General features: G+C 39.0%; 1 protein-coding gene across 5 annotated transcripts in view; it reads left to right on the top strand.

Moving 5' to 3' along the window:
- The window catches only part of ANKIB1 (ankyrin repeat and IBR domain containing 1), a 51,463-nt gene that overhangs the window by 17,872 nt on the left and 19,219 nt on the right, over positions 1-14,372 (top strand). For all 5 annotated transcript variants that reach the window (XM_081164019.1, XM_081164020.1, XM_081164016.1 and 2 more), the window contains exons 4-9: positions 1,470-1,652; positions 3,509-3,626; positions 3,926-4,134; positions 8,203-8,291; positions 11,437-11,581; positions 12,548-12,714. In XM_081164019.1, coding sequence (XP_081020145.1) covers positions 1,470-1,652; positions 3,509-3,626; positions 3,926-4,134; positions 8,203-8,291; positions 11,437-11,581; positions 12,548-12,714 — 911 coding nt within the window. The remainder of the gene's footprint in view (positions 1-1,469; positions 1,653-3,508; positions 3,627-3,925; positions 4,135-8,202; positions 8,292-11,436; positions 11,582-12,547; positions 12,715-14,372) is intronic.

The following is a 14,372-nucleotide window of genomic DNA, read 5'->3' as shown; positions in this document are numbered from 1 at the left end:
GCTTCAAACCATGGGTTGTGAAGGTGACTTCCTTAACATCCTCTAATTTATTTTAAAGCAAAATTTCTCGTTTGTACGTAATGACATGACAAAAATCTGGGAATGCAGATATGAATCCTGATTTTGTCCTCCTCCTAACTATGTGGGAAGACAAGAGAGTACTCAGGCACAAGGCATCATTCAGGCTCATGCACATAATACAAAATATGGTTTAGCATTATGTGTGAACCAGCCCACTAATTCACATTTAGACGTTTTCTGTGTTTTGGGTGGAAAGGAATTGTAATACTTATCCACTACACAAAACTCTGCACTTGACTTGAGGAATGTAAGAAACTGGGGCATGGTGAACATAACTACCAGACTATCTGAGAAAAGTCTATGAATATTGACAGCATGTTACTGTGTTCTAATCCTTGAATAGCTCTTGGCTGTTTCTCCACTAATTGTAATGTGCCTGTTTTATTGGAGAGGAAGGGGAAGTATAAATACATGTTTTCAAAATCATGAAGGTTTGATTGTCAAGTGAAAAATGAGACATTTCTGAAATCTTCTAGAATTAGCATATTGATAAACAGTTCTTTGTATGCATTATTTCTTTCTATTACAGTCAAATTAGCCCTTTCAAAGCAGACCTGCATTTTACTAATGTTTGGCCAACATTCTCAAGCTGGGTTGATTTCTTTATATCAGTGCTGTTGCTTTATATCTAGAAAAAGAATATTCTCAGTGATTCCCTCCCCAAAGTGAACAGCTTGAAAAGAGAGCAGGAAAGGGACTAATGTTCATGTGTGTGATAGGAACAGAATTTGGGGAGATTGCCATTTTTGCCTAAGACAGGAAAATACACACAGATGCCCTGTATCTCAAAATTACAGAAAAAATAAATAATGTACATGAAATCTTGTAGGCTCAGTGATCTAATTCTAAACTCTGATGCCATGTGCAGAGTTGCCATTCAAAAGGGTTTTTGTGTGTGTGTATCAGCAATCAGTTGTTGCTTCAATATGCTTGTCTTTTGTGAATGAGTAAAAACATGTTTAATGGTGGAACATTAACCTAGTATTTATATTGTGGAATTTTTAGTATTACTTGTTGATCTTTTCAAATATTTCTAAACTTTAAGTGTTCGCTAAAGGTTAACAATCTCACTACGTACCCTCCTTTATTCTGAGGGGTGTCTATATTTCTGCTGAAAAGGAACTTAGCCAAAGTTATACTCTGAGTAGACCCATTGAAATTAATGGACATAACAAACCTAGTTTCAGTTATTTCAGTGGATCTACTCTGAGTTGTACTTTGTTGGATGTAACCGATAATCTTCCCTGGGTTCACATGTCTGGTTTATTTCTCTTTGTTCAGCATTCTTCCATTCTGCATAAATCGTTGGCGACAAATTTCAAGTGAAAAATAATTTCCAAGGATCTGTATTAAAATTAGCTCTTAAAATGGTTTGCATTAACTTGCAGCTTCTGGTAAAACATGGTGGAGACTTGTTTGCTGAAAATGAAAATAAAGATACTCCATGTGACTGTGCAGAGAAGCAACACCATAAAGAATTGGCACTCAATCTAGAATCCCAGATGGTGTTCTCACGAGATCCTGAAGCTGAAAGCATTGAAGCAGAATATGCTGCTTTGGACAAAAGAGAGGTAAAATAAAATTTGTAATTGGTTACTCTGACGGGAGATGTGCATACTTGGGAAAAGGACTACCTAAAGCTCTTGAGTTGTTACTTTTCACCAGCTCCTTTTTTATTCATCCATTTGGGCTAGTATTGTCTGTTCTAATTAGCAATAGTTTATTTGTACAGCAGAGCTCTTTTACAGCACCTGGCACATCATATTTTTTTAAGCTGGAGATGCAGAGATTGAACCTGATACCTTCTGTATACCAAGCATGTGTTTTACACCCTTAAAATTGTTTAAACAGTTTGAAACAGCTGTAGAACACATATGTAGGAAGAGATACTATTGAAAATTTCTCAGCTTCATTGAGGCAAAAAAGCTATTGGAAGGTTTATGTTGTTTGATCCAGAAAATTAGAGGCGATAATAGGCTTTCAGAAGTTAATGGCTTATAAACCTTCAAACTTCATCTCCAGCCTTAAACTTAAACTAACAAACCAAAGGGTTTATCAGTCTGTGAGCCACAACTCAGTTCTTTGCAGTTTAGGAAACTTCATGCAAATCAATCATATCAGCAAAAAGCCTCTTTATACTAGTAGGTTGGAGCAGGTCAGACAGTACTTTCTGACATCTGTAATGGCTTTCTGGACAGGCTGGATTCCTGGTATAAGGGATTAGGAAACCTTTTTGCTTTCACTTCTAACTCCATTCTCCTTTTGCCTTACCTGGAGATTGAACTGCTAGCTTCCTCCATCCTGCTTCCTTCATCATGACAAAAAGGAATGACTGAACATGAGATCCTGCAGTATTCAAAATGTGAAGGTTATTTGATTTTTCACAGTTGGAGGAGTTGCATCCAAATAACTGCACGATCTCCTGTTCAGCTGTTTACCTTATCACATAATGATTGGAAAAGAGCACAGAAATCCAAAACTCAGTTCCATTCTTTCCCAAGGAAAAATCCAGGGAGGATAGCTTTTAAAAACAGACCCTATGCTTTTTTATATACGAGTATCAAATTTAAGATGTAACTAAACCCAATAAAAGCACTGTAAAATCCTATTTATTTCAATAACAAAGTTATGCATCTCCCTGTGTCTCATTCAAATTGCATAACTAACTTGGGCAATTTTTTTTTAGTTTATAAAAGACTAATACATACCCTTGTTAATGTTGGGATACTGCCAGGGAGACATTGTCCATCATGACTCCACGTCGTCTCCGGACGTCCATCGATCTCCCATAGACACGTAGTATCAGCAAGTAGCGACACAAGCTCCAGAAATAGCTTGCCACATTCCAGAGCTGGTGCACGCTCTATCATCAGATAATGCACAGCGAAAGATGCACGCAGGAGAGTATTATTTACAAGTTTATTCAGCGTTGGTCAGAACAAAGAAAAACATGACTGCCTGCTTCAGTGTTCAGGCACAGAGAGAGAAACGAAAGCAAAGACAAAACATAAACTTCCTGTGAAGAGGAAATACGCAGACTCTGTGACTCACAAAGCCTGCTCCCTTTTAAGGTGGAACGGAAATATCCTAATAGTTAAGTGGGAACCTGTTTAGCATTAAATGTAGTCTATGCATGTGCTAATGTGACAGAACCTTCCCTCCGCCATTCTGATCCCATCCTGTGAAGCAGTTCTTGGTTGACTGTTGAGACAATGTGTAAGGAAAGTGTTCTTTAATATATACATGGGCTGATGTGATTTAGGGTTTTGTCAAAATAAGCACTTCAGATTGCCCCGAGAGAAGCCAAAACACACTCAAGAATATTATGAGAACAACCGGGGCCCACCACTGTCAATAGGAAAGGTGCCACTTTCTAAATTAAAGACTTATTTCTACTGCTACTTTGCTTTTCTGCTTCCTTTCACAGCCGTATGAAGGACTAAGACCTCAGGACCTGCGAAGGCTCAAAGATATGCTGATAGTAGAATCTGCTGACATGCTTCAGGCTCCATTGTTTACTGCAGAAGCTCTGCTGCGAGCCCATGGTAATCAGGAAACTATATAACATTCAGCCAATTTTAATATCAAATCTTGACCAAATGTATTAACATTTCCTATATGTAAATATGTGCTTTCGTAATAAAAAGAATAGTGTTCTATAAATGAAACGGATAGACTGTCAGGAACCTTGGCCAGGAATGATGGGATCAACAGCCTCTGGGTGGCCACAGGTTGGCTACCTCTATTCTGCAGTGATTTTAATCATAAATATAATCATAAGCAGACACATCACCACCAAATCATTTCCATGTTCCTTTTTAACACTTTCTGGTTTTATTTTAAGACTGGGACAGGGAGAAGTTACTTGAAGCTTGGATGTCTAATCCTGAGAACTGCTGCCAACGTTCAGGTGTTCAGATGCCAACACCACCTCCTAGTGGGTATAATGCCTGGGACACACTTCCTTCACCAAGAACTCCTCGGACAACTCGCTCTTCCATCACCTCCCCAGATGAAATCAGCCTCTCGCCAGGGGACATTGAGACAACTATGGTATGAAGAGTGATCTATACTGGTGTGTGTGTGTGTGTGTGTGTGTGTGTGATTCTTGTGTGTGTGCATCCCCAAAAATGTTTAATTCTTGTGATAACTTACTGCTTCTGGAACAAGAATATATTTTGTGTGAATAATTGTTATAAAGGAATTGGTTGGAAGTTTAAAAGTTGCACTCCTGCAACATTTCTGGACTGCAAAAAATCTATTACTGATTTTTCAGCTATATGATTTTTCCAGCATATAAAAGAATCAGATGTTGATTTTCCTTAATATGTTTTGTTAAATTTGGTATTTTGCCACTCTTGTCTACAAGAGAAAAACGTTTTTCCTACTGATTTGTGTTTTCAGGTAGCTTGAAGGGTATTGTGCTCACACTGAAGCAAGATGACTCCTTATTGGTGGTAAAAGGTTCCATTCCACTTTGTCCAGAACTAGGTTGCTATCAACATTCTCCACATACAGTTTGCCTTTTTTGCATTAAGTCCCAACTTCTCCTTTGGTGGCAGCATTAGTTTCCTGATGACCATTACAGGAACTTGGCAAGCCAAGGAGTCAGTCCCTTTTCAAGTGATTTTATGGCCCTCTGTTCTTAATGCTAGAGGCAAAGCCTTCTCCTTCCCATAAGTGTGGACTTCCATTAGATAACAATAATAATACTAGGCAAAAAATCAACTGACCAATGCTTGAGTAAACATATGCACAAAGGTATCCTATGAAGGCCTACTTTTGCTATGTATAGTGTGTCACTCAACATACTCAGTTTAAAACAATTTTAAAATGTACTCAATTATTGCCATCAGTAAGAGTATGGCTATGATCCAGCTATTAAGCACTCCCAAGAGCTTACATATGTCTTTCTTAAACATCTTTTCTTTCAACTGCAATCTCCTTGCCATATCAGAAACTTTAAAAAAATGCATTAGTTTCAAATATGGTTTGCAACATTGCATGACGGGTGCTGTTTGAGAAATAGAAGCTCCTCAAACCTCTATTAGACATGCAGAAACAGTATTGGTGTGCCTTGGATCCCAGCCTGTACTGTGAAGAGAGGGAAAGAGAGAGGTGCCAGAAAGGAAATCTTCATCTAGCAATTTTAAAACAACATTGGATTAACTGTCTCTTTGTGCTCTCCACATCTGTGTGAACGACAGTGTAAAGGGTTTTGTTCCATCTCTGGTGGAACCACTGTAAGATGGTTGAGAGATGACAGTTTGTGTAAGAAATTGAAGTTGTTAAGTTATTGTGCATTTTGTAGCTCACATTGCATGAAATTATATAAAGTGTGTGTTGGAAAATTGAAATTGCTGCAGTGTGTTGTGTGGAAATTTCTAGATTTTTCACTTCTGTTATATTTTGTTTCTTAAGCATACTTAAACTCTCTCTGCCCTGCTTCGTGTCATTTCCCCCAACTTAGGAAACAACATTCTCTTTGTCTGCATTTTAAAGGTCAAGCCACTAATACCCAGATATGTACAAACTATGTAGGTTTGTTTGCACCAGTCTATAAGATCAACACAGCTTTAATATACGAAAGGTCTTTTATAATTATTGGAAAAGCTCTTTTGAAAAACAGTCTCTCTTTTTTAAAGATTCTACAGCAGTAACTGCAGCTGGAACAGATTTGTGCGCAATGATCAAGATACTTCTTTTTTAAAAAAAGAAAAGAGTAGGCTAGGTTGTTTCAATATTTACTTTGTTGTCATAGTTAGATTGTCATTTATCTGATTTTATCCTAATTATTTAAATGAAGCACCACAAGGATTTTATTGTATGTGTGTGTGTGTGTGTTATAGCATATATGTTCTGTATCACTATTATTAATGTACAGTGAAGGTTTTGTACCACCCCTACTGAAATGGGAGGAAAAGTTAGGAGAAGTTGTTGGCAAATGTTATCCTTTGTGTTGAACTGAGGACCAAACTAAATGCGATATTATATTTGTCCTTGTATTTTATGTACAGGTTTTTAAAAATGCAAATAGCAGCAGCTGGTGAGAGTTGATAATTCCTGGGAACAAAGCAGGCATGCAGAGATAATTTAACCCTTTCTCCCCTTATGTGGACCTGAGGGGGGGAAATTCCTCTGAAACTGGTGTAGGCTTTGGAGGAAATTACCCATTGATGTCAATGAAGGAACCGACACCCCCCCCTTCCCGCCCAATAGGGATTTTCCTCAGTACAGCAGCGGCAGGAAAGGCTTAAATTATTGCTCCACACCTACTATGTTTCCAGTAATTATCAGCTCCTCCAGCTGATGCTATTTATATACATTTTTACAGGGGCACAAAAGGGCAGCCTGTAAACGTTCCTATAAATAAAAGATGTGTTTAATATTGCTCACGTGAGCTGACTTGTAAAAGAATGATTCATATAGAGTTGCTATTTCTCACCTTCACAAATCAAAAATCATTATCTGCATTTTTAATACAGATTCCCGCCCCCCAACCTGTGATTGACTCGTGTGCGGCTGCTTATATGAGTGGCACCAGGAAATAAATAGATTAAACCAAGAAATGGTGGGAAAGAGCTGGAGAGCCCTTGTGGCTCAAGAGGAGACCCTCCACAGAGCCCCAAAAAGACTTCAGTGAGGGTGGAGGAAGCTCCAAAGAAACCAGAGGCACAGTGGAACTTTGTTTAGGCTGCTCAGCCTCCCTTCCCAGCAGCTGATGCCAGCATCCTCCAGCTTCCAGCCAGCCCCAGAGCTTCAACTCTAGTTGAAGAAAGAGAGCTGGAGAACAGGAAAAAGGGGCATTTAGAGGTGCTCCCCACTTAACGCGATGGTGGTGACACAGATGGTGTCTGATTTGTGGAGGTGAAAAATAGCAACTCTATATATGAATCAGCTCATGAGAGCAATGCTAAACACATCTTTGCATTTATTTTATTTATAGAAACGTTTATATGCTGTCCTTTCATGCCACTGTATGTGTGTGCGTGTATCTCATCAGCTGGGGGTAAATTAGCAGTAACATAACACAAATTGTTTGGGGAACATTCCCCTTCCACATGCTAAATTCTAGTGTATTTGGGGGTAATAAAATCCATTTGGGTTGTTTCAGAAGAATGGCAAATAAGTTTGCTTCTCTGAATCAGTTTGTTTGAGAAAATGAATCAGTTTGATTGAGAAAATGATGGGACCATTCTGTGGCAAGGCCCGAGACCAACATGCTAGTGGTGGCAGGGCCAAAAGCAGAAGTGGGTGGAGCAGGAAATGTTAATTTACATTCTAGCAAGGCAATAACGCACTATGAGGGTGGGAAACAATGTTTGTAGGAGATGTGGCATTTGGAGAAGAGTTATCTATTGGGAGAGTGTGTGACTTGGTGAGAAACTTGAGAGCCAATAGAGAGTCCTGGAGGACTGTGTTGGGCCCCTGGGCATGAGGTTCCCCATTCCTGATCTGTGGTGCAGTAGATTGTGATATTGGCATAGCAGAGAAACTCGGCCACTAGCTGAACATTATAAGAAAACAAGGTGTCAGGTGACTTTTTTGCAGTATGGAATACTTCTATTGCTTATAGTAACAAAAGCAATTTTGTTAAATTCCCCCCTACACTCCTTTCTCAAATCTGGGGGGCAGGGACGACACTTATATCACAGGATCAAATTTTGTTTGTCCCTGTACATTACATGGGCTCTGAAGAAAAACAAACAAACAAAAACTCCAGATGTAAAATTCAGTTGGTAGCCCTGAGATTGTTTTTTCATTCCAGGCACTTTCTGTGCACTGCAGGTGTAATTTTACTCTCAGACATCTAGGTTTGGATTAATATGCCTTAATTACATTATTTCCAAGTAGTGCTTTATTTCTGAACAAATATGAGGTGTAAGTGACTAACCAATGGATGTTTTTGTTATGTTGACAGTTGTCCAACTTGGCATCTTGGCATCACAACGGGCCCACTCAAGTGATCAGTTAACTAAAAACACAAAACACTTTTCTAAAACATACTGTTTAAGTTTTATTTTATTTTTTAAAAAAAGGCTGTACAGGCTACAGGTTAATCATCCCTATTATATAGTATTTGAAATATTTTGAAAAATAATTTTCTTCTTTTATCTACAGTGTGAAATTTGCATGTGTAACATTTCTGTATTTGAAGACCCAGTGGATATGCCTTGTGGACATGAGTTCTGTAGAGCATGCTGGGAAGCGTAAGTATATATTTAGGCATTTTTATATAAAAATTGTCTCTACTGGGGGGGATTATCCTACTTAGTAAACTAGTAGTAATATGTCTTTATTTATTTTTAATGTTGGTTTGTTCATGTCCCTAGGATTCTATTCCAAAGACAATTTAATTTCCATTTTAGATGCTGGCTGTCGTTAAAAATTAGAGTTGCCCTAGAATGGAAACATTTAAAAAAATTAAGCAAAGATTGTGTGTCTTCTGTCTTTGCTCTAGTATGAGCCTGAAGTGGATTTGAAGCTTATGAAATATTAAAGCTACTGGGCACAAAGCGGGTAATGTGGAAGTCACAGTATTTACTATGATGATGTCTGTTCCAACCCAACAATTCTATGATTTTGCGATGTGCCTCAGAACCACTTTCTATGTATTACTGCCTTATGCTATTACCGGACTGATCTCTGGTGGAAACTTCTCTTTATTGGTTACAAATGTCTATTTCCCTCCGGGAGGGTTAGCAGCTGATCTTACTTCTAAATGGGATTCCCTAGAGGATTTTTTACTTTCTTGTTATCTTAAATATCCTAACGTCCCCTCCATTACTGGGGGCGATTTTAACGCTCGGATAGCCTCAAATCGGGAGGCTCTTATATGGTCTAAATGGTGGGTTGACCCCGACGCTCAAACTTACGATCTAGTATATATCCCCACTAGAATATCAAAGGATGTAAAAGTCAATAAGGCGGGAGTGATGCTTTATCAGATGACTTTACGCCTTAATTTAATTATATTAAATGGCAGATGTCCTCCAGATATACCAGGAGAGTTCACCCACCTGGGGTTAAAATCAAACAGTGTTCTCGATTATGTATTGGTTTCCCGGGATCTTTTTTTGAATGTCACCTCTTTTAAAATTGATAATGCCCAGTTTAGTGATCATCTTCGCCTGACAACCAAGTTATGTGTTGACTGGCAGTTGCTCGAGTGCTCCCACCCAATCCCGGTGATTGTAGAGTCGTCCACTAAAATAAAGGGGACTAGATGGTCCCCTGCCCTCGCCCATAGATATATGGATTTTATCTGAGAAAAGTTTTCTGGCAAGCAGCCGGACGTAGGAATAGTCCCGCGTGATCCTATTACCTGTATGAATTTTTTTTCTTGCCTGATAGAAGTTTTAACCCGCTTTTTTACTTCTCCAACCTATGGAGTTAAAAACGATTATTTTAAATTTGGCGCCCCTTGGTTTAACTCTGCTTGTAAACTAGCCAGACTCCATCTACATACAATATATAATGATTACAAACTTTCCGGCGCTCCGGCCTTACCTCCATCTTATTCCCTGGCTAAAAAAGCATACAAACAGGTCCAGAAATCGGCCAAACGGGAATGGCATTTAAATCGCTGGCAGACTATAATTTCTGCCTCAAAATCTCATAACTCCCGGAAATTTTGGTTCTTAATAAAGGGAAGAAACACGAAATGTCCCTTAACGGTGATCCCGGCCCCTACATGGGAGCAGTTCCTGAGAAAATATTTCTCAGTGGCAGAAGCTCCGGACACTCACTGGAGACCTTCTAATCCCCTTCCCGTCTGGCCCAATACTGACCCTGCTGAAATCCTAGAATTGATAGCTGAGCTGAAAACTGGTAAGGCCCCTGGGCCAGATTTGGTCCCTGTTGAGGCTATAAAGCTACATTCTGCATGGTGGGCAGGGATATTAGCTAAAACGTTCGATGCAATAAATGCCACGGGCTTAATACCAGGAACGTGGAAGGAGGCCATTATAATTCCTATCTACAAAAAAGGCCCTCCCGGTGACCCAGGGAATTACCGGAATATCAGTCTGCTATCGTCCATTGGGAAAATATATGCCCGTTTTTTGCTGGCAAGGTTGATGAAGTGGTCAGTTGAGGCTGACCTGATTGGGCATGAGCAAGCTGGATTTAGATTAAACCGATCCACAACAGACCAGGCAATTATTCTTTTTCACTTAGCCCGGAAATACTCGACACCTCGACGGGGCCAACTTTGCGCAGCTTTCATAGATTTGAAAGCTGTGTTTGACAGTATTCCGAGGAAATTACTATGGGATAAACGTGCCTGCTGGGGAATAGATAGAAGGCTCCTGTGGCTTATCTCCCAACTTCATGCCGGGTCCGTGGCCAGGGTGAGATTATCCCCTGTTGGAGACCTAACTAACCCAGTGCCAGTAAATAAGGGTGTTCGCCAGGGTTGTATTTTAGCGCCACTTCTTTTTAACCTATTTATTAATGATATGAGGAACCCATTAGCCGACTCACAAAAATTTATCCACACCCCTCGTATAGCAGATTATCATTGTCCTTTACTTCTCTACGCAGATGATGCGGTACTACTCTCTTACTCCAGAGTGGGTTTAAGGAGGGCACTAAAGATTTTTGCGACATATTGCCATTCTAATCATCTGTCTATCAACCACACCAAGTCGCTTTCTAGGACATTTTGCAGCCCTTGCAGGACCAGTTCTGTTTCTGTAATCCAAAGGATCCTAAGGAGTTAACTGCCCCTTATAAAGTCTGACTCAGCTGAGAAAAGAAGCCTAAGGAGAAAATCTGGACATAAAGTGATCTGGCCATGAGATGCTGTTATCTTGTATTATTAAAGTTAAACATAATGCAGTTCCATCATGCATGTGGGGAGAGTTTCTTTGGACAGAAACCCTATCCACCTTAGCATGGGGAGATTATCTAAGTCACAGCTACTAAGTCAGTTTCTATTCTAGTTTTTCCTTGAGACAAAAATTGCAGACATAAAGTTCATTCTGTCAGCTTTCCGTGACCAAAATATTCCACTTCTTAATGTGATATGGTACTTTTTGACTCATGCTATGCACCCCACACAAATCAGTAAAGGGCTGCTAAAAGTAAACCCTTTCAATATATTTTAGATCATTCCTTTTGATACTCCACTGTGTGCCCACATGCTCAGAGGCTTCCTTGTTCTGTTCAGTATTGTAGAATGCTCTGTGAGTTGCTGACTCAGAGCCTTCCCGAATACCTTGCAGAGCTTGTAAGGTAGTCATAATCTCTCTTTACTTACCTGCGAGGTTTAGGCATTAATAGGTTGATTTTTGCTCCCTAATTTTGGTGGAGTTAATATTTCCTGCTCAAACCTGATGAACATTTTAACAGATTTTTGAATATGAAGATTCAAGAGGGTGAAGCCCACAATATTTTTTGCCCAGCGTATGATTGCTTCCAGCTTGTTCCAGTGGAGATCATCGAAAGTGTGGTTTCCAAGGAGATGGATAAACGCTACCTACAATTTGACATTAAGGTAAACTGCCAGCGGCATGTGTCTAAAGTATCCATCTGAGATGATTATTCTGACGTTATTAAAAATACTCTTAGAAAGAAATGCATCTAGTATTATAGACAACTATTACAAGAAATATTATGATTTGTTTTTTGTTTTGTTAAATACAAATTATAACAAATGTTTTCCTGATAGCTGTTGCCCAAAGTGATGGTAGCTTAATGGGAGAAAGGTCACACTTTCACTTAGCCGCTGTCTTTATTCAAGCCAAAAAGATCCTGACCCAGTAAAAAGAAAGAAAGAAAAAAGTATGAACTATTGCAAACCTTTTTCGTGAGTCAACATACCTCTTAAATGTACCAGTTGTTGCTCCTCAAATGATTAAACAGTTTGTAATTTTTTCAACCCACCACATCTGACACTTCAGTCACATTGCATCTAAGTACTACAAGTAGTTTTCCCATTAGTATTCAGCCCCAATTGAGATATAGTAATATTGCTCTCCGTAGCTAAATTTATTCCCCAATTCTACATGTTACAATCTTACTAGGAAGAGTTTGGCCCTCACAGTGCACCAGTGCCTGTAACTTAATGCTCCACTAATTTCCTATTTGGAGGTGGGGGGTGGAGAGAAAAGTAGGTGGGAACAGGAATCTTTTCCTCCCCCCCCCCCCCGCCCCAAGACCTCGCTCTCCGCCTTTCAGACATTCCTTATTAATTTGTAGATTGTGCCAGATCGAGCTTTGTAAGCTTTTGCATAAAAAAAATACATGAATGTTCCAAACAGAGTTCTTTGGCTGAGCTTTACATGTTGCTATAGCAAATAACTAAAATTGTATAATGGATAAAATGATTATCTTTTATAGCTATTTTAAGGCCTACACCTGTTCTAAACTGCAGAGTTTTGCACCATCAAATTGAGCTTTGTATCCGTTAGAAGGTCCTGATCGAAAATGGCAACTAATTTCTATCTCCTTTTGTTTTCAGGCCTTTGTTGAAAATAATCCTTCTATTAAATGGTGTCCTACACCAGCTTGTGAGAGAGCCGTCAGGCTAACAAGGCAAGGGTCAAATACAACAGGTTCAGAAGCACTTAGTTTCCCACTGCTAAGAGCTCCCGCTGTGGACTGTGGGAAAGGGCATCTCTTCTGCTGGTTAGTAATGCTTTCTTGTACATGATTTAAACATGATTGCTGATCTTTTAAAAAAATTGAAACCGTGCCGTACAGTCCATGTACGAGCATTAAAATAATTACTGTTTGTGGGAAATTCATCTTTGGTTTCATATAGATCTTTGTGCTCACATTGTGAAATCCTATTCTGAATTTTTCATTTCTCTCTTCATATTCAGACTCTTAAACCAAAAAGGATTTTATCTGCTCAAAAGCACTTTTTGGTATTTTAAAATTCAAGATTACATTGATTGGGGGTATAAATCTTTTGCAAAAAGAGTATAGTTCAGTTAAATAATAATGGAATATAAGCAAATTGATCCTCTCAGGGTGAGCTAAGTATACATAGTTCTGCTTTTTCGGGGCGGGGTGTGGATAATTTTTTTCTCTGCGTATATGAGATATATATTTATATATAGACTTCTATTCTAACATAAATTCAGAGGTGAAGGAGCACCCAAAGCTGTTTTTTTTTATTTCTAATATGACAGAATGTTACATTTTCCTTTCTACATTTTTTTTTCTTTTTGCTCTGGCGTTTGTGGCGTTTCACTTAACAAAAAGCATTTTAGAAGATTCTTCATCATTAGATCTAGAGAAAATTCCTTGCATCCTGCACTATATCAGGCTCCTCCATAAACCTATAATTCTGAAATGATGCTATTTTTAGTTGTTCTGTTTTTTGTATGTTGGATGTGTGGCAGATGTCTGAAGCTATTTTGCTGTATTTCCCGTAAAAAAGAGCGAGTCGTGACCAATCTGGAAATCATATTGACACATCTACACCCAGGCACCATCTGGAAACGATGCATCTTCTGCTCCAGAAATTTGATTGCTTCTTTGAAAACTAGAAACAATAATGAAATAAGCTCATGGGGTTGTCCTCTGTAGAAATCTCAGTTCCTGATATTAGTCCCTATTCAATTAAAGGGCAGGTGGAGTAGAGATGATATATTCAGTGACTGTCCCTATTTTTGACAAATGCATGTTCTCAGTCAGAAAATAGTGCTTAATTAAGTGACATTTACCCTAGTTACAGAAGACACTTCCTTTTTAAGCTGTTAAAGGTTGTGACAGATATTCTGTTATCTTTATAAAGCACTTCAACAATTTATAACATTATTGCAATATTAATGCCAGAGCCCTTTCAAAAACCCTCCATCTCTTGTCCAGCTTGAAATTTGCTGTTAGGCAGTACACATGGTGACAGCCTCCCATCTGATATAGTGTGGCCTAGTGTCAAAGCGAGATTGAGTCAAAATGCCTATTTCTGACCATTGCAATGCCTCTCCTCCCAGCACTTGCAGCCCTAAAATGTCTGAGTCACTAGCCTACTTTTATAAGTACATCTTCCTGTGCCAGCTAGAGTCTGGAAGGAGACTGACTGCTGTCTTCCTTCAGCTCTGCATGGATCTCTAAAGCGTCTAAGAAATTTAAAATGACAAAATGCTGCATGAGAGATCCTCACATTCTGCCACTATGAAGTGTTTGAGGAAAAGGTAAACATACATAGTAATGTTGTTCTACGCATACATATGACTCAGAAAGCCTTGAGCAGGATTTGAGAATCTTGATTCATAGTGGTTTGGTCTGTATTCATAAAAGAATGCAACTCTGTGTGAGAGAGAAAGAGACAGAAG

The sequence above is a fragment of the Podarcis bocagei genome, assembly GCF_964188305.1.
Source record: "Podarcis bocagei genome assembly, chromosome: 12".
NCBI classification, from domain to species: Eukaryota; Metazoa; Chordata; class Lepidosauria; order Squamata; family Lacertidae; genus Podarcis; species Podarcis bocagei.
The sequence above is the reverse complement of the archived record's forward strand: the minus strand, read 5'-3'. Positions and strand labels throughout refer to the sequence as shown.